At 32.9% G+C, this 21,174-nt stretch overlaps 2 protein-coding genes across 4 annotated transcripts; both read right to left on the bottom strand.

The window, feature by feature from the left end:
* Positions 1 to 2,685: 2,685 nt before the first annotated feature.
* Positions 2,686 to 14,706, bottom strand: LOC130647298 (muscle, skeletal receptor tyrosine-protein kinase-like). 2 transcript variants are annotated; one of them, XM_057453093.1, is made up of 13 exons: positions 13,425 to 14,706; positions 12,870 to 13,032; positions 11,920 to 12,383; positions 10,623 to 10,946; positions 9,853 to 10,098; positions 9,425 to 9,612; positions 8,668 to 8,847; positions 8,157 to 8,304; positions 7,634 to 7,804; positions 7,219 to 7,278; positions 6,496 to 6,576; positions 5,839 to 6,045; positions 2,686 to 4,323 (listed from the first exon to the last, which is right to left on the bottom strand). In XM_057453093.1, exons 1-13 carry the CDS (start codon positions 13,495 to 13,497, stop codon positions 4,169 to 4,171), a joined length of 2,460 nt encoding a protein of 819 aa, XP_057309076.1. In that variant the 5' UTR covers positions 13,498 to 14,706; the 3' UTR covers positions 2,686 to 4,168. The 2 variants fall into 2 exon arrangements, with proteins under 2 accessions (XP_057309076.1, XP_057309077.1); XM_057453094.1 differs by having other exon boundaries at positions 7,676 to 7,804.
* A 1,079-nt stretch (positions 14,707 to 15,785) lies between these two features.
* LOC130647355 (transcription factor E2F6-like) lies at positions 15,786 to 20,906 on the bottom strand. Of its 2 annotated transcripts, none has more exons than XM_057453179.1 (6): positions 20,490 to 20,906; positions 19,061 to 19,244; positions 18,696 to 18,915; positions 18,126 to 18,314; positions 17,571 to 17,685; positions 15,786 to 17,364 (listed from the first exon to the last, which is right to left on the bottom strand). In XM_057453179.1, exons 1-6 carry the CDS (start codon positions 20,709 to 20,711, stop codon positions 16,927 to 16,929), a joined length of 1,368 nt encoding a protein of 455 aa, XP_057309162.1. In that variant the 5' UTR covers positions 20,712 to 20,906; the 3' UTR covers positions 15,786 to 16,926. The 2 variants fall into 2 exon arrangements, with proteins under 2 accessions (XP_057309162.1, XP_057309161.1); XM_057453178.1 differs by having other exon boundaries at positions 19,025 to 19,244; positions 20,490 to 20,904.
* Positions 20,907 to 21,174: the final 268 nt, after the last annotated feature.

The following is a 21,174-nucleotide window of genomic DNA, read 5'->3' as shown; positions in this document are numbered from 1 at the left end:
CAAATACCGTTTACAAACTTTCGTATTTTTTATATAATCAAATCATTTTTGTTAAACTTGTTCAAATCCCTATTTGATAATCCCTAAGTATGTCTTAAAATGACTAATTCGCGAAATTAATCTCTGTGAAATTCTTTTTTTTTAACCTTGCGAAAATAAGTCAACTAACGGTACATTTTTTCCAAACATTTTACGACACACATCTTTAAACCCATTCCTCTTGATTTTCTTATATAGCATAACCACGTTAACGTGGAATAATGAAGTAAATTTTCTGACCATTCAAGAAGTTACAAAATGACAAAATTAACATGCTACATCACGCAGCGTGTTTTAATCATTATGTTGTAAGTTATATCTAATAGATCTACTTCAAATGATTTTTTTTTCGGCATGACATAAAATGTCTCAATTGAGCATGCATTTTAACTTATATCTAAGTCCATAAGAAATCGTTTTCTTTGGTTAAACGTTTTACTATCTATTCGCATGGAGATAGAACTCTCTATTTGTACCTCCATGCTATAGTGAAGACATCAAAACCAACTCTTTTACTTAAAAATCTGTCTATCATGATGCGAGAAATGTACATGGTTTAATTCGATGCGAGTTAAAAGGTCGGCTGAACATAGCCTCAATGCCACGTTACTATGACGCGTTGGAGCTTTTTAGCATTTTTAAATGTGTGTAATGGTTCATCCCTATTTAGTTCGTTACTAGAAAGCTCACCAAAATACATTTTTAGACGCTTCAGATTTTTCAAAAAATTGTTTAAAGTAAAGAATAATTTACTCGTTGCTTTATCTGATCAGTGAAATTAGTAAGGAGTGACCCAGGTGCTCATGACACTCCATTAGTGTAGCTAAGCATCTATCTATGTAGCTAAGCATCCATCTATGTAGCTAAGCATCGATCTTTATAGCTAAGCATTCATCTTGTGTTAAACCTCAAAAGAGTATCACTTACAAGCTAGCCAAAATTGTTTTTTTATGGTTAAAGTTTCTCAGTGTAACAAAGCATCTATCTTGCAGCTAAGCATCTATCTATGTAGCTAAGCATCCATTTTGTGCTAAACCTCAAATACCACATAAGATAGGGAAGTTTCATTTACAAGCTAGCCAAAACTGTTTTTTGTGGTCAAAGTTATTACATTACCACGCTGTAAATGTATCAAAAATAATGCGATCGCCTAAACTGATAATAAAGACGATTGGTATAGCAAGCAACACCTACTTTAAGAACAATGAAGGAGCTCCATGTTTATGTGGTTGTGTATATATTGTTAATATGTTCGCAACTTAACGATGCTGCAGCTAAACGAAAACAGATAGTGGGAAGTCTTCGGCAAGGGTATCGTGGCCTTGGTAGATACCTATCAAATTTACCACATCTTTGCAAACCTCGATGGACAAGACACTGTGTAAGGTACTGCTTTCGGAAGAGATGTTATAAAATTTGCAAGCGGAGAAAAAAACGCGTCTGTTCTGGTTGAAATTATAGCAAACATTGCATTGGCATGTCTTCAATACTCTGCAAGTATCAGCTGCATTTTTTTCTAAATATCAAGCTACATGAAATAAGCGTGTTTTGTTTTTGTTTGTTCGTTTGTTTCTATTTTACAATCTGAATTTCTTTTAATGTTATTCTTCCTTCGAGGTAACTTTGTAACCCTCGCACAAGCAGATTTTTAATGAGTAACTATATTTTTAAAAATGATAAAAAAGTTACTTAACTGGTAGCAAAAGTCGTACAACTTCAAAATGACTTAAAACTTCTGCTTAAAAATATACCAGCATATTATTCTAACTCTAACCATCTACAAAAAGTAGTTAAGTAGTTTTGAAATAAGAAAGGCAAAGATGATCGAGTAAGGGCCACAAACAGTATTAAACAATTAAGACCGCCATACACAGAGGCTACGCCCTCTCAAAGCTCTCAGAATCTACGCCCTCTTAAAACAAAATAAGAAAATGAAGAAACAATTTGTTGCTTGGATGGGTGTGACAAAATTGTTTTCTATTCTTCCAGATTTTGTTACAGGATCTTAAGAAAAATACACGTGAGTACAGTTATATAAAACGAGGGGTTTTTTTTCTTTAAAAAATGAGATATCATTTACGAATATAAACTCCCGTCATTTCAGCATTCTGGAGTAAAGAAACGACACTTCCAGACTGTATTTACGTCAAATTAACGTTTTTTTTAAAATGCGGGAGAACGCACCTAGGGCACAGGGCGTAGTTGTGAAGAAGCCCATAGGTAGTCTTGATTGGACACTAAGAATCGCTATGTGGAATTAACAAAAAAAGAAAATGAAAACGTAAATGCTCTTGGCACTACATATGTACAAAACTTTGATTCTTAAGCAATAATATAGATTTAAAAATGGCGGATTTTAAATAAGTCGAGGTTGTACTTTTTGTGTTGTTTAAAATATTAAGGTAAATATGAGGAGCATGATGACTTTTTATACCACGGTAATCATAGTGATTTTCTTAAAATTAATATTTACTGACTGATTGATTATTAGTCCGAATTTTGCAGCTCTTATATTACCAGTGCGGGCTAAAATGAGTTTTTTTGCCTCATAACAAACACTGTAACTGTGTGATCCTCCCATCTGCTGAGAACATAGAAATAAGAAGGGTAATTTTTTATGTTAATTGAAAGATAAAACTGTTAGAATCCAATTTTTTAGTTAACTTTTTTTTATCTAAAATATGATACATACCTACATATAAAATCGATGTGTTAAAAACATTTTACTACAAATAAAAAATTTCGACTAAAAAAAATCTATAATCAATAAAATTTGCTATACATTGTTATAAAATCCTAAAAATTCTGATTATTTTATCTTCTTTTTACACAATATGAAAATAACAACTATAGTTTTACACCGCTTTTATATCTTTTGCATTTCAATGAAAAAATTTTGTAGGTAATGATTAAATTTTTTCTTAGTAACTAAAGTTTTTTAGCGATCAAAATATTTTCCTTATTTTAATGATTTTTTTTCGACTTTGTCAATTTTGATCCCCTTTTTATTCCATTAAGAAAAGAATTTCTTGAAAAGGAAGTAACAGGCATTTTCAGTTGCTTGAAATTATTGTATGAAACGAAGGATCGTAACAAATTTCTTTGTATAAAATTTTTGGAGAAAACAAACACATTTGTTTTTATTTCATCCAAGATTTTATAAACTCAATAAGTATTGTGATAAATAGTTTGTAAATTTTGTGCGGGTAACTAATAACTTAACCGATTCAAAATTTTTACCGACTTTTTTTACGCTGACTTTTTCTCTATGAATAACAAAATTGGGTGAACGAATTCGCTTGCTAAAATGAATTTTTATTTTTCCACTAAAACAATTTTTTGTTAGTTAGTAAAAAGCAATTTTAAAATATTTTCGCATACTCAAAACAAGTTTTCGCGAAATTAAAAGAAGTTTGCGGTACACGCGAAAATCATTATGTTTTCAGTGTTTTCTCTAAACAATTTTTCAATGAATCAGTTATCAATTTAAATTTTTAAATTCGCTAAATTCTAAGTTGAAGTCAAACGGATGTTATTCTACAAAAAAATAAATTCATGTGGTTGCGTTAAAATAAATGATATCAATGCTATGTCATCCGTGACTAGAGTTTCTGGTTTCCTTTACTTCGAAAAAACCGTAAAGCAAAATATAAAAGCAAAATATATGCTTATAATAAACATAATATTAAATGTACACCGCATATGAGCTTCGGAGTATTATTCAGATAAATAAAAATAAGAATTATTTCAAGTAGTTTTAGAAGCGTGTTTCATTTTTCTTGCCTCCTGATATGGAATCCAGTTGACGGTTTAAAAACTCAAAATATTTCTTGAAACAACTATTAAATATCATCTTCGTTTGAATAAAACTTTGAATATCGAATCAATAATGTATTTACCAGCACATAATCTCACAAAACTTAATAAAAACGTTTTTAAGTCTATCTTATGAAAGAACCAAGAAAGTATTTTAGTGGCTAAATTGACAAAAGAGGTCGTTCCAATAACAGCCAATCAGCGGGAACTTTAAATACAAAACACGACCACGGGTGGTCAGGATGCCTTCAAAGTGCGATGTTTATTGCCTTGTTGTTTGCATCAACATAGTCAGCTCTTTGATCAAAAAGAACTATTTTCCATGCTTTGAGTGATCACCTTCAATTATTTTCTTTATCATATTTCTTTCATCAGGGTCTGTAGCCTGAATATCTTCACCGTAACCATGAAATTGTAGAAATTCACTTGATGGACGAAATGAAGGTTGGATGTGCCTACTCGGTGCATCTTAAAAGAAAACAATAAATCTTCAAAGCCTTAACAGTCATATTGTATCTAAAACTTGCCCAACACACTAGTAACGTTGATTCATTTAACACCTCCAACATTTAAGGCAAGGAAAGTTAACAAACAAGGTTTCCTAGTAGATATTAAACTTATACTCCTCTTCAGTATGCCAGACAAAAATTTCTCGCAAAAAAAAAGACAAACAAAAATTTGTAGACACGGTTTAATTAATATCAAAAAGTTTTTGATGTGAAAATGGAATAGCTTGGTAAAAATGGAATAGCTTGGTAGAAGCTTAAACGAGCTGTTTTCTTCCTTCTTCCTTCAAGATGGAAGTACGTAAAACTCATTGAGTAGCTAGCTTAACTTTATGAATAACTCTCTGCATATTCATAACATAAATATTATACATTTAAACTTTGCCTAGATCTACGAATAAATGTTTTAATCAAAGGTAATAAGCATTCCAACAGCCATATCTTTGCGTTTACAAATAAGTTTTGTTTACTTTAAGGGCAGAAATCTTTGGGGGCAGAAATTTCGCGAAGTTAATTTTCGTGAATTCTACTTCTGGAAGAAATTTTACAGACAAAATAGAATAATTTTCCAAAATCTACATTTTTGAAAACAAAAACTTTCGCAAATGACAATGGATTTTAATGAAAAAAAATTGTTTTTAAATCGAATATCTTTCCAATGAAATATCTGATACAAAGATATTCAAACCCTTCCGTTTTTCGATATTTTAGCTGATTTTCCCACATTGAGTCGGGCTTTGGAGCCATTTTTCAGGCTGTTAATTTTTTTCGTTGTGATTCTATTATTTCTACCCTTCTCCTCAGGGCCCTCGTTATTTAAGATTTTTCAGCGCTTAAAACCTGGAAAAAACTTTTGAGATTTTTAGAAAAAGTTGATTTTTTGCGAAAATAACTTTCGCGAATTTCAGGTTAAATTTCTTACTGAGCAGAGATTTTCGCAGAAAGGGGCCAAAATCGCGATAATCGCGAAAATTTCTGCCCGCGAAAATTTCTGCCCTTAAAGTATCAAGCACGGTTTTTTTTTTCACCGCCCACATGCCGCTATTTTTGGCTTATTTTTTCTTCGCCAACATGTTTACAGCTACTGCAAATCAAGACAGGATGTTGGCCAACAAATTTCGGTGACCTATGTTGGCCAAAATGTTGTCCCGATTGGCAGTCGCCTTAAGAAAGTTATGTGAAACGCCCCATGATTTAAAACGTCTCAAGTGACCGAAATGAAACAGTAACTCAAGACTGACATTAAAGCCGAGACTCATTATCTGCATTCATCCTTCTATATCAAACAAATGAAGTTTTTCACCTCAACTTTTTTAATTTGTATAACTATGAAAGTATTTTCTCTGTTCGCATAATTTAGAGTTAAAGTATATTTTTCATCGGAAACCATTCGTAAAGATTTAAAACAAGAAAAACAGTGCGAGATTTCAAACGTTTAAAAAATATTGTGTTCGAACTTTAACAAAAAATTACGTACCGATTGGTTCTGCAGCTTTCGCGAGACTGTCTCCAGACACATATCTTGCATCTTCTTTTAAAACATCTTTAATAGAACGACCTCCACCCAAAGAGCCTCCACCACGTGGATATGAGTCTGTTTTGGAGACCTTCAAAGCTTTTTTTTCAATACTTTTTCTAACTTTTGGGAGAGAGTTTGTCTTATTGTTTGTTTTTGAAGTTCTTCCTGACAAATAAAAGAAAATACTAAAATTTAAACATGCTAATTTTCATACGATAAATTTACATTTTTGGATTTATCCATGGGTTCTCAAAATTTTGGACGAGAAGTTGCACTAAATTATGCTGACATTATAAGTTAGCCCTGATTGAGGTTTTATATTTAACGGTTTACCACGGTATGTAGGGTTAAAACATTTTTTTGGACATTTAATTTTGGCGTTTTAAACATTCTACCTAAATTTCAATATTTAGTTACCATCAATACACTTAAAAACAACATGTTTTAGAGCTAGTGGATGACGTCATAATGATTTGCAAAATTTTCAACACATATATTTCGAGAACGAAGAATTTTCTAGATAACTTTGAAAAATCTTTCTTATGAGCTTAACTTATTTTATGCGGTAGGGAAGCTTTAAAAGGAATTTAGGAAGGTACATCTTCTTAAACTTACGTAGTTCTGCAGGTACGAGAGAAGCAGTGAGATTGTTGTCATCATCAAATGCACCGTTTGAATGTCCATCGTCATTATTTTCTAAAACAGAATAATATTTCTCAGGATGTGAAACAAAAAATGAATGATTTCTCGTCCTTTTGGGATTATCACCAAATTGTAAGTCTTATATTTATGTATGGAATATACTTCAGGTATCGAGAGATTTCACACATTTCGATATGCTATGTTTTGTTATGTATGCTATGGAGAAATCAAGTTGTTGCATTTAAATAGAGAAGATGTCTCTGCAAGTTGGTGAAAATGTTTGGCCTCTTAAGCTTTTTCAGTTTTTTGTGTATTTGACCTGTAAAATATTAAATTAAAAGCTTGAAACTAAATCTCCCCCGCGATTTTCTTTTTTTTTTTTGATTTCTGATAAGCATAAATTAAAATATTTTATAGGGCCACTTAAAAGTGGAGGGGCCAACATATGTACTAAAAAAGCCCACCATAGTTGGTGCCTCCAGATTGCCTAAAACATTATTCAAAATATAAAGTCTTATTGTGTTAAAATGGAGAAAATAATTTTTTTCAAAGCCACCTAAACTATATCTAAAAAACATAAGAGGCCCCATTGGACATCTGACCCATCCCACCATCCGATCCTTTGTGTTCGTCGGATCAGTTTAATGTCTAAAATCGTCCAAGAACTATGGATGAATAAAAACATATCATTCTTACGGTGCGGTTGATTTGGCTTGATGTTTTGATAGCACGGTGCTTCTTCTGCTAAACTCGGATCTAAAAGATCGATGGTTTCGTTATTTATGTGAGCTGTGGTAGTAAGTATGATTTTACCAAACAAAAAATAGTTGTTTCCTATTATCAATAAAGCAAGTCGAATCTGACGAGTAAACAACATTCAACAAAGTCCTTATTAATGTCGCAATTCGGGTCTTTCTATAAATTTAATAACCACTAGACTTGATAATAGCCTTATTCTTTATCTCCAAAACGGTTTCCCCACAGCTTTATTATGGATTTCGTGCAAAGTAATTTAATACTTCATGCCACCAGCTATTATTCGATGATGATTCTTAAAGCTTCACGAACTTAATAAGCAATTAAACCCTAATGTAAACTAAGCTTTACGTACTTTTTTCCATAGATGTTTTTACATTTTGATAATATTGTTTACCCTCCGTCGTAGGAGCAACTTTTTCGTCTTCGTCTTCATTGTGCAATGGAACCTGATCGTACGTTGACTCTGGTGGAATGACAGTGACAACATCGTAGCCTTCAGCTGATGTGGAGGGTGATGCTCCTCCTAAAAAGAGTATGTAATCAATGTTTGTCGGGATAGCCTTGTATCTAAAAAGGCTATGGATGTGATAGGGTAGTTAAATATATGCCGTATTTTTCTTAATAAATGACGAGGGGCGTTTACTTAAAAAAATAAATGTTCCAAAGAGGCGTTATATCAAGAGGGCGTTTAATAAAAAGCTGGAAATTTTTTTTAGCATGCCACTAAACCCATATCTTTGTTAAATCGCAGCACATTGAAATGTTGTTTTAGCAATCTCTGCAATGGACGGCAATGAAAACCACTTCCCAACTTTAGTAATTATTCTCATTCTGTAAATTACCCATATGCTTCTCACACAACTAATTACACTCACTTGGTTCGTCATAATCAGGAAACTGTCCTTTCAACAACTTTAATGCTTGTGAGAAACTCATTCTATCTTCAGGTTCACGTTTCCAGCATCCCAACATTATGTTGTATATCCATTCAGGACAATCTTCTGGTTGGGGTAAGAGAACTCCCTGAAAAATACGAAAATCTTAAAATTGTCAGGTGATAATGAAGTGCTTTCTTTAAATTGTACTATCTGATTCTAGTGAATATTCTTAGAATGACCTGGTTAATAAGTTGAGGATTTTTTAGATCAGGGTTTTGTAGATCGCTGATAAACTAGAAATTTTAGGATTTTTCATGTCGATTATTAACAACAATGAACTTTTAAGATTTTTGGACCAGTACTATAGAAACTTTCCTTCTTAACATATTGCAAAAAACAACGTCAAAAGTGCTCGTCATTTTAATACACGTTATCTAAAAAACCCCTAAAATTTGCCATAAATTCGAAAAACAGCAACCCTTTATCCAACAATAATATGGCGGCGTACCTTCTTAATGAAATCAATGACTTCTTCATTTGAATATCCATAAAACGGTTGAAGTGCAAAGCTAAATATTTCCCATAATACAACACCAAACGAAAAAACGTCTGCTGCCACAGTAAATTTACCATATAAGATCGCTTCGGGTGGCATCCAGCGAATAGGCAACATTGCCTCGCCACCGACCTGTGAAACATGCATGTATATGTTATAGTAGGATCAATTGGAAATTTATACATTTACTGGCTATTATGTATAAGGGTTAGGGTTATATTTATTATGCGTAATAACCAATTAATTAAAAAAATTATTTGAAATTATTTAAATTTAATTACTTAAAAAAATGAATTTATATCTGCATAACATTTTTTTTTTTAATTATTCAATAGGCAATGTCAATCCCTTTAACAACTATTTAAATAAGTATAAAAAAAATTATCAAAAAAAAGAGATTAAAACAATTTAATATATCAGGCCTATAAAAGACGAAGGATTGAATAATCCCAAAAAATAGAATCACAATCCCCTCTTGATTGAGTTTACATGGAAGTTATCAATTTTAGTAATATGCTAAAATATTAACTGCTTTTAAAGTTGTGCCTAATAAAAAAAAAAACAAATTACGAAAAATCTGTCAACGTCAGTCAAACTCCAGTGTGCTTCGTGGCAGTTGACAAATCCCAGTACTTTCAAGGATCGTGTCAGCCCGTAGATCTTTCAAAACCTTACAATGCAAGCTACAAAATAAGAATCCCACTTTTACCCTATAATAATCAGAGTGGTAAATATTTCTGGACATTCCAAAATCTGCTATCTTTACAAACATATCCGTTCCAACTAAGCAATTTCTTGTTGCAAGATCTCGATGAAGAAATTTCTTTGAGGCTAAATACTCCATTCCAGCTGCCACATGTTTGCATATTTTGATCAAATCGTTGTCGTTAAGGTGCTCTAGAAATAAACACAGTGCTATGGTTAAAAAAATCTAAAATAAACTAAATCTAAATGAAGGTTGGCATTGTTTATTTTTCTGGACTCTTTGTATCTGTGTCGACTTCTCTGGTCTGGAATTTTATTGCAAAATAAGCAACTGATAAAAAGCATTAAACCTATATTTATTAATTCTCAATATGAAATGATATCCGTAGTCCCACATCACAACACAACAATAACAACTAACAAATTACATACCTTTTCCTTTCCACTTTCTCAAGTACTCGTTCAAGTCACCGTTTTCCATGAATTCAAAAATCATGCAATATGGTTCTTCTTCTGTCGACACAGCAAGTAAGCGCAATATGTTCACATGTTGTAGCACTGACATCAATGCAACTTCTTTGTGAAACTCATCAAGCGCTTGTGGTGAGGAACCTTCTTTCAAACATTTGACTGCAACGTCTGTACTCTCCTCACCTTTGACAACACCATGCACACGTCCTGCAAACACACAAAAAAGCAAACTTTTATGGCCTTTGGCATGACTTGACCTGAGATTAAACCCTTTAAAAAAACTCCATAAAAACAAATACAATAGACTCTAATACCGCCTGGAACATCGTCTATCTCAAAACCGTCTATCTTGAAATCGTTGTGTCTCAAAAACTGTTTATCCCGAATATCATCTATCTCATATATCGTTTATCTCGAATACCGTCTATATCGAATACCATCTATATTAAATACCATCTATGTCGCATACAACCTGTTTAAATTACCGTTGATCTCTTTCGAGTTCGAGATAGATAGAGTCCACTGTACTGAATTTACCTAAAGTTACCTGATAGTAAGCTTAAATATTCTAAGGGATTGGGAAGGATCTAATCATTCCTTATAAAATTCAGTTAAGTGTATTAACTTTGCCTTTCGGCTTTTAAAAGTGTGGTAATCTGGGACTGTGGTTATTCAAAGAGGTTTCAATTGATCAGCACATTATTTTGACTAAACTGCAACAAGATTATTACCTTGAAAAACTTTTCCAAATTGTCCTTCACCAAGATCTCGAATGTATTCGACGCAATCAAGCGGATATTGTACTAGCTCTCCAGGTTTTGAGCTAGCTAACAGCTCCATTAATGGATTGACGTATGAATCCTGTCGGATTCGATCACGAATTGAAGTCATCGAGGTAGCGCCTTCATGATCACCTTTGTACATTTGTTTTCTTTTTCGAAGATGACGCAACACAAGAACGATTACAACAATTGTGACCACAAGCACAACAGCTGCGGATACTGTGGCAATTAATGGTAATTTCGAACTCTCAGCTGCAATTGGTCGACTTCTATCTAACAAAACAGTAAAAAGGTGGATCATTCTGGTTAAAGTGTTACCTTTAACGCTTCATCAACCGCGTGGAGTGCTAGTTTCAAATCGCTCCTCAGGACGGGGGTAGGACTTAGTCAAAAGAGGTGCGTAATAAAAAGCAGGTAAGCGTACAAATGTTTTTAAAAAAAGCTCATTTTTATTAGTTACGCTATGAATTGGTAGTTTCCTGGAGCGTTGATTAGAGAAAGACGGTTATTTGAGAAAGACGGTTAATTGAGTAAAGCTGTTACTCAAGACGGGCGTTAAAATCGAGAAGAGCGGTTAAAACAAAACAGGCGGTTAATTGAGTAAAATAAGTAATTGAGAAGGGCGGTGAAGTTTACAGAGGCGGTTTATCGAGTAAAGTAGTTAATCAGGAGGGGCGTTTAATGAAGAGAGGTGAAAAGTGGAGATAGTCGTTTGATTGAGAGGAGGTACTTAATCGAGCAATCACGATAGTTTGCTAATGAAATCATCTTTACACATCCTGGAAAGATATCCAGTGTGTACTATATGCAGGCTATGAGTCTTCTAAGAAAAGTAGTTAATTAATTCATTAGTTGAAAACATTAACTTTTTTTTGCCTTTTAATCTTGTTTTCGTTTCTTGCCACTGATGTTTTGGAGCAAAATCATTTCACTTTTTAAAGCGGAATTAGTTTGATTAGCATATCGGGCAGCTCAGTTTCCTGTAAAGACGCAGCCTATTTGGTTCGAAATGCATTCCTAAACGACTCTTATCTGCAACGTTTCGACACGGTTAAAATTAGAGGAGAGTAGAAATAAACCCTTTGGTTTGTAGAGTTATTATCATCTTATTTGTAATATATGTTGTGCAAATTTTCAGCTATCCTTTCATTTAGATTATCATTTAAGGATTTTGCTTTCTTTAACAGGTAAAGGTTCTGATGAATGTAGCAAAACACGTAGAAACATAATACATAAAACATCTCACCAAGATCTTTAAACAGGTAAGCACACGTTTTGTTCGATCTGCTGTCAATTTCATATGAATATTGAAAAGAACCACACCCTTCCAAAACAGCGAGATGTGCAAAGTCGATTCTTTTTTTAAGTGATATATACTGTATTGCTCCTAATAATTTACTTAAATCGTCCTTGCATAACTCCATTATATGTTCGCAATCTTCTCGACAAATTTGTTGTGGTGTGCCATCATAGTAGCATGCGGGAATCCCATAGGTGCACATCGCTGGGGAGAGAATATCAGTACATTCCTGCCTGCTAACAGCTCTATCTCGAAGGGCTTCAAAAAACTCTCCAAAAATTTCATCTGTTTGTTCCATACCAATTTTAGAATCTATATATCGGTATATGTTTGTGCTATTCTTTTCAGCATCTGATTGGAAACATACCGAACCATTGTAGTATTGACAGGTTCCATTTGTGATACCTGGGCTATATAAGTGAAAAGTGACATAAACTTTTTTAATAAACGAAAAAGGAGGCAAAATAATGAAACCAGAAAGAAAAAATAAAGGTTATAGTTTTCTGACCAATTACAGTAAAAAGAATAATGTTATGCATCATGTGGAATTATTTTTTTATACCTAGAAGCATCCACTAATTTGACAAACAATTTAAAGTAATTTTTGCAAGTTCAAAAGACTTTAGATTGAAAAATATTAATTTTTTAACTAACTTGCTTTTTAATTGCTTTGGTTGAGGTACTGACCTTAATATGTTATGCAACTCTAGAGTTAATTATTTATACATCGAATATACCACATCGTCAAAAAAGTTGTTTTAATCCACCGAAATATAACAAATTAGTCGTCAGCCCGTGGAAAAATCGACAGGGTTGCCTGTCCTTTTTATATCGCAATTCTTGTTTCCTTTACAGACAGACAAACAGATAAACGAAGGCTATTATTATAAAGATACCTTTTAGACACTTTTAAACATGTTTCTGTCCAATTTCTTTTCTTTAAAAATTTCTCCGGGGCAACGCAACAGTTATAAACATCTGTGCATTGTGTATTGGTGACATTGTGATCTCCACATGGTGTCCAGATAACTCCTTCTTCCTCAAAATCACACGTGTTTTCTGGAAAGTAAAAAAAGCAAAATGTTTTAGAATCTTAAATGCAAGCCTGAACAATGTTTGATGGATGTTGAATGGAATTCGTAGCAACAAGAAACTTTACTTTGGGTCACTTGAGGGTATTAATGTGGTTGCTGGTTTCTCAACTGGGAAAAAAGTCAGGGTTATACAGAAGCAAGAGGAAGGAAAACTAAACTAAGAAGAAGAAGACCTTATACAGAAGAACAGTCCTTGGATAGGATCTAACCAGAAGAGTTGAAAATGATATCAAATATATTTATTCCCCGTGCTTATTTGTTTCAAAATGGTAGAACTAAATGCAGTGTTTTTATATTTTATTTATATTTGGATTTCATAAAAGAAAAATCACACAACAAATGGAAGTCTATACTCACCTTGTAGACAGTTTGCAAAAAGAAATGCGAAGAAACTGAACACCAAATACATTAAGTTCATTGTCATATTCATATGCAGTTGCTTCTAGAAAGAAAATGATCAGAAAACGTATCAAGAATACATATTTTAACCCAACTAGCACGTCAATATCATTCAAATACAATTGTTTGTTAGCATAAGTAAAAAAATAATATTTTAATTATATGACTGCGAACTATTGCATTGGAGGCGCTTTAGTGATCAATGTGTTATTTATCAGTAATTGGTCAATTTTAAGTCTGAAACTGGTCTATTCTTCTTAACACCAAATGTCAATAAAAAATCTATCTATCGCCTAGGTATGATATATATATATCGTCTTCTCACCACTTATTTTCTTTCGGTGACAAATTTCAACAAAAGCAATGAGAAAATGCAATGAGGTTACGGTGAAACATTTCTTTCACCAGACGATATGGCTAACCTTATGAGTTCCGCTTAATGGTATGGTAGAAAAAATACCGTCGTGCTTGTAGAAATTTGCTGAACAAGAGCCGGGAAAGAAAAAAGAAAGAAAATTCAAACTTCTTTTTGGAGACATTTTGATTTATTTTTACAGCATGAAAACAAAAAACGAGCGAACGGAATCTTGAAATTGTTTTGTGTTTTTTTGTTTTTTTAAATGACGAAGATTTTGCTTTTATGGAAGTGCAATAGTAGCTGCAAAAGTTTGAACGCATTGAATTATAAACGATTGACAGAAAAGAAGTAATACAAGCAATATGGAGTTTTGTGATTTTTTTTTTTTTTTGACATGAAAACAGAGTAAGTCTTCGTAATTTGAAACGAATCCTGTTTTATTCACTTCAGATCACTTTATACAGCATTTAAAAACACAATACTAATATCCAACAAATAACCATAAAATTAAAAAATAAATTACTATACAAAAAAAAAATAAACTTTCCTTCATTTCATGTAACCACAGCGCTGAAACACAAATTTGCAAACTTTAACGTTCTTACGTAAACATTACACGAAAAAAAATAACATTCCTCACATAACCTTAACTTGAGTAAACATGGCTCCTATTGCATGACGAAACAATGTTTTAGTTACTTTTAAAAATAGGTTAAGTGGTGATATTACAAAACTTTTAGTTTCAATTTTGTTTGTGAGATCGCTCACATGTTTAATGGTCCGCTCGATCATCATCATCATCATTGCATTACTTGTAAAGTGCAGGTTTATTTGTAATAATGCATCTTAGAGCGATATGTTTAATGTTTTTCCGAACATTTTATTGACGAATTGATTGTTCAGGTACAATATTTACAAATTAGAGCAGTGACACAATCAGATTAAGTTTAAGATGATGAAATTTTCAGAGAACGTAAATAACTTCTGTAATGTTGTTTTTAAAATAGTAATTATGTTTTTACGTACATTTTTCTTTTGATACGCACCACAGTTGCTAAGTTCAGAGGTTGAGATTTGGGTTAACTTAAACAACTGGTCGTACTGAAGAATTGGAAAGTTAAGCAATCAAGCATTGACACTAAAGAATAATATGAAGTGCAGAAATATTATAAGCTGTTATCTTCCAACAATACGTTTAGCAGCTTCTTAGCAACTAAAAAAAAATACCTTTAGCAATTGAGACTGATTTCTGATTGAATTAACAACAATAATTTCCCAAACTCGCAAACATCAAGCTTAAATAGGTACGAATCTTTTTTTCATAGAACCCTTCAAACCATAGAGTAGGTTAACTTTTTGATGAGCCGAAGTATAACTTCTATTAGTCAGTGTGGTTCAAAATTTAAGCCTCATTATATGTTCCGAAGTGAATGAGCTTCTTACATTTCGGGTACATCTTCCATTATATCTGGACGTGTTAAATACATTCTGCCTAGAGCGCTTTGAGACATGCCTCGAGAATGACAGTAGTTTTAGGCAAGAATGATGTGATTTCACTGTTTAGATAAAAAAACAAGGAACACTCAAATTTGTTTAGTTTTAGATAAAAAAATAATTGTTCCGGTTTTTGTACCCTTGAATCAGCTGTCTATAGATAAAACCGTGCTGTTTTTGGCCATGTTCAACAAACGCGCGATACTTTGTGCTTGCACGGTGCTTAAGTTGCCAATTATTAAAGGGCTGAGACCCTGATCGTTTTTTCTGCTGATTTTAACCAGAATTTCATATTTCTTGGAACCTTGGATTACCCTAAAAATGTAAAATTAATTACATTCATGTTGATGGCATAATCTTAAAACTAAATGATCATTTTTTCTGAACAGATCTGTTACTTAATTTATGCAATATTCTGAATTAAAATGCCAGTACAAAATAAACAACTGAGAACATTATGTCCAATATTGGTGTTTTGTGTATATTTTAATCAATTGCATAAATTTCATGGTAATGCATCAAAGGAAATAAAAAAAAACTTTTTACATACAGAGATTCTTGTATTAATACATTATAATTTAAATATACAAATAAAAATGTCATACATTTCACAAATTGTGGAAATGAAAAAACATTTGAATACAAATCTCAGTATTTTAGGCTGTCAAATAGAAGTTTAGAATCTTTACTACCCACACCATCACAATTTAGGTTAAGTTACGACTACTGAATGTGTGTTAAAAAATGAGGAAGTACGTTTCTCTGCAAATGGGATAGTGTATGTGTCACAACCAAGCTAAATTATGTACGCGTTTCGTTGACAATTGGTAAGAACGTTTGCTTTGAAATGGAAAATAAAAAAAATAACTAAAATAATGTTTTAAAAATATACAAATAAAAGAGGAGCTTCTTCTTCTGTGTGTGGTTTCATTCCAACATTTACAATATGATACAAAGAAAGGATGAAAAAAAATCTATGCTATGAAGATATTAAATAAAAAACAAGAATAATTTGTTTTTCATCTTCATGAAGTCGTTTTTACAGTTATAATTAAAAGCTTCAGCTTGCTTAGCCTCGATCTTTACATGTAAATATATTTCAAATTGACAGAGAATGAACTAAATGGCAACATTGGTAAGTATTGGTAACTTATTCAGGGTTGCTTTTATATCGAATATGAGATTTGATGAGAACTCTTCACCTTTTAAAGATTATGGTATTTTCCAAAATAAAAGTTGAGGAGATTTTCATGATTTTACAAAGAAATTTAAGAGATTTTAGAGGTGAATGGGTGAAGAACAAACTTTTGCTGTATCCATGGAGCATTTTTAATAGCAACATGTGCTAAAAATTAAATTAAGGAAATTTAGGAAGGTTGTCGAAAATCTAAAGGAGATTTGAGGAGATTGAAACTTTTCAATATTGAGTCGACATAAGGAGTAGAATGTTTAAAATTGAAGAATTTTGAGGAGTAGCAATCCTGTCATTCCGTGAAGACACTGAAGATATACTTAAAGTATGGCTAAAACTATGAAACCGAAGCTTGAAAAAAAAAACAAGGAACAATTTCAGATTTATTTTGAGTATAAGTTAATTTGTCCGAAGCGTCACAAAAAAGTGTCAACATCAAAGAGATCTGTCAGCCCTTCATTGCTGTCCAACGAAAATAAATAATCTTCCGGTTTGAAGTTTGGTTCTAACGGTATGAGCGGTGATATTGAGAAGTCCGATCTTGCATCGTACACCAGTTCATCCTGCTCCACTTTGAATTTTGGAGTGTATGTGTTCACGGAGGACAATGTTGGGATATTGTTTAAGCAGTGGAGATCTTGAGATTCATCCTCAAAACATCCCGAACTTTGACTCAGACTGTCAAGAGAGGGAAGCTCTGTCGTGTGTAGTGGTGACGATGTAGTTGTGGAACTGGTATCTGAAAAGTTGGAATCATCCTGCGTGCTGCTGGGGATATGATTTTCTTTGTTACTTTCTGGACAAAGGTAAACATCGATTGGCCCATTGGAACTTTTCAACCATATTTGTATTGACTGAAAGTGTTTAAAAAAAAAAAAATAAATAAATAAAGTCAACAAATATTAGACCACTTAACAGTCAATGCGTAATCCATAAACTTTGTTTAGATAGTTTAAAAGGTTACCATATTTTTATTATAAACTTAAGAATAATAAAAGCTAAAAGGCAACCTGAAATAACGGTTTTCAGGAAGAATAAGATGATTGAAAACAGTAGCTACCTCGGCTGGATCTGGAACCTCCAATTTCGTTTCAGGTGGTGCTTTTATAGCGATCACTGTTTTATCATTAAAATCTTGAATACCACGTATGTCTTGATATGTTACATAGGAATGCCTAGATGCAAAAACATTGAAATAACTCATACGTTATTGAATTGATATTTGAAAGGGAATAACTTTGCATAAGGAACTTTTGTGGCTTATGGAAAATCCGCACAGAGAAGTTTTTTCCTCCGAAAATATTTGAAATAGAAATCTCTAGAAATTTTGCTGTTATCCCACAAAATCAAAAGTAGTTTTTTTTTTTCGCAGAAACTGCTAAGTAAAACATGGTGACTACTCAACAAGTAGGTGGTAGGAAAAGAATTATAAAGAGTGAGGAGGGGAAAAATTGTTATTTTTCAAAATTAAGGAGAAATTACAAATTTTCGTTTCTAAGATACTAAACTTTTTTACAAATTGTGATACCACATCAGATTACATGCACTGACTTTTTTAAGAAGGCACTGAGGTGAGATGCTAAAACCTTTTTACACAGACTAAAAATAAACTCACCTGTTTATATGCTTTGCTGCACTGCATTGCTTCATCTCCTGTTGACATTCCGCAATCAATTCATCCAGTCGACTTTCAGACAGTTTCAAATCCTCAATATCATGATGAAGATTGACAAGATTTGTTGCCAGCAGAGTTTCGTCTCGACTCTCGTCAGGCTCTGATACACGTTCCAGATGCTTGGCACCTCTAAATATTAGGACAAACATAATAGTACTATAGTATTCAAGCCTATTCGGTCTGGGGTTTTCTTAACATATTTTTGATTGACTAGTTAAAAATTTTCCTTTAATGAAATGAAGTTGTTTTGTAAGTGTCAACTTCATGTATAATACTAACGAAAGTTTTCCTGATTATAAGTAATAGCCAATATCCACAGCTCGGAAAGTACGAGTCCTGAAAATTTAGCATGCAGGTGCCTTTATAAATATTTAAACCTAGGAAGGATCATAACTATGCTGCCCAACAAAAAAATTTTTTTTAAAAAAAATTGAAAGGAGTGGGGTGGAATCCGCCACAAACATCTGTATGGACAGTCAGCTTGCAAACAAATACTAATGCAGTACTTACACCCATTTTATGTTATTCTTAGAATTCTTTTCGATCACTCCGATTCCTTCCAAAACATTGGTTATATCATAAATTCTGCGCTTTTGTACATCTAAGAGTTCTGCAGCATTGTTTAAGTCCAGAATCCCATTCACAGAATTTCGTAGTAGTGACACAAATCTTTTTGTAAGAATGCCCAATGAAGTTTCATATCTTTTTTCACACGCTGGCGATTTAAGCGCTACATGAAAATATAAAAAGCTTAATTCATATGGTGATCAAACCAAACTGTATAGCTACAAAATTCAGTAAAATATTTGTCATTTAATGTTAGAAATAAAAGTTCCTACATGATTTAAGACTCTCTGTTTTCACTCCAGGCATACCTATGGCAGGTGCAATTGGTTGTGGCATTGATCTGGCTCTTTGTTTTCTGATAATGTTTGTAGGACGTACGTTTCTCACTGCTGATACTTTCGCAGGAGCTTTAAAGGCAGAGTATATAATCGACCCTTGAGGTTGTTGCTGGTGCAAAATTGACTTATGTTCTAAATCTAACTTCCGTTTCACCTAAAAATAAATAATAAAATATATAGCAGAAACACAAGGAATTTATACCTAACCATTTATCGTCTGGATGGAAGTTTATATCTGGTTCATCAACAATGAGAAAACAAGATAAAGGATCATAAATAAATAGATTTAACCATCGCACTTATCAGGACAGTAGCACTGTTTCAAATGAACTAGGATGTAAAACAATTATATATATGTAAATACGATGTCGTAAGTTTTTTTACACTGTCCAATAACAAAACAACTCTTGTGTGGACAAACACCGAAAAAAATCTGCTTAATGTTTTTTTTACATCATTACCATTCTGATACAGTCAATCAGGGAAGGCCATTTTAGGACTGAATTCGCAGGGAAATCTTTTAGTCATCAAGGTGGTATGACTTTTAACGAATTACCAACTGTATTGCAGAAAGAATCGCCTTTGTTTGTATTTATAACATGGGGATATTAAATTTTAAATTTTACTTTTGTTCCCACAAAGCGTCATGTCTAATTACATCTGCGCACTTAGATTGCCTTCCTTTAAGTTTATTTCCTTCATTTCTTTTTTAGTGGTGTCGTAACTTATCTATCATAGCACATTCGCCCAATCTACTTTTTGAATATTTCATTTTTTTCTATAGATAATATTTCATTTATTTTTTTAAAAATTTTAATATTATCTATATTATAATACCTGTGGCCCCCAGTGGAAACAATCCACTAACTATAGGTTTTTGTGATTTTCTGGGCTAGCCACTTTAAATATTTATTATTATTATTATTATTATTATTATTACAATTCGAAAGATGTTGTGGACATATCTTGCAATGTAATGCAAATACTTGGCTGAATAACATGATTTTTTAAGGGACCTGCAAATTGCCACAAGGTTGACTGCGAAAAATATAGATAATAAAATAAATACAGCATCAAAGTATCTCACTGATGATGCTGCGCAAGACTTTTTGAATTGGAGATTTGCCATTCAGCTGGCCTACAAAGGTGACCAACGTTAAGGCCTTACGAACGATGGAGCGTGGAGTAAGAGGAAGTATAAAGGCAGAGAAAAAGTAGGAGTTTTGCACCATTAGATTTTATTAGCGGGTTTTCATTTAATAGGGGAACAAACACTTTAGCTAGACTAGTGTTTGTATGCTGGCATTGAAGTCGATCCTATTTAAACACATACATATTCATGAATATTGTCGCTCCAAAATTTGTTGTTACTTTTTTGACTGGAAATACATTTTTATACCTGTGGCTTTGGTTGCTTTCTTGTGTTGTTTTCTTGGAGAGTTTCAGATGATGCAGGAGTGGAAGATGTTATATTTCTATGGAAATGTGAATCAGAAGGAGTTACTGGAGATAATGTGGGTACAGAAACGTCTGTCTGGTTTGTAGTTGCAGGTCGCAGAATTCTTGTTTTTCTTGTTCCTGTATTACTCTCACTTTGTATGGATATACATTTAGTAGCCATATTCCTCAAATCTGCCCAACATTTAGCAATCCAGTTTCCTTACATACAATTATTTAAGCAATTCTATGATTTATTCAAGTTTATTAGCAGATCAGGGTCAACACAAAATGAAACTTAATATATATTTCCTTTCCACAAGGGTAACGCTCCCTGCTTTCCAGTGTCCTGTGTTGTGTCAAAGTTTCGCGGGGTTTTTGTTTTTCCACGGTTTGTTGTGAAAAATGAAGGAACAAAGAAAATTCCACCCCCTTTGTTCAGGTCTCCTATAATTGGCAAATATTTCCCGCCAATATAGTACAACCTCATTTCCAGGTTACACAAAGCATCAGCGCGGGAAATACCTTATTAAATACGCATTCAAAATTACCACCTCTTTAAAATCATGCCGCATGAGACTAAATTTGTACAACACGCTGTTTTTATCTTAATAACAAATTCTAACCTGATCATTATCAACAATAGA

This window comes from Hydractinia symbiolongicarpus, chromosome 6 (genome assembly GCF_029227915.1).
Source record: "Hydractinia symbiolongicarpus strain clone_291-10 chromosome 6, HSymV2.1, whole genome shotgun sequence".
Classification (NCBI taxonomy): Eukaryota; Metazoa; Cnidaria; class Hydrozoa; order Anthoathecata; family Hydractiniidae; genus Hydractinia; species Hydractinia symbiolongicarpus.
Note: the sequence above shows the minus strand (reverse complement) of the source record. Positions and strands in the feature narration are given on the sequence as shown.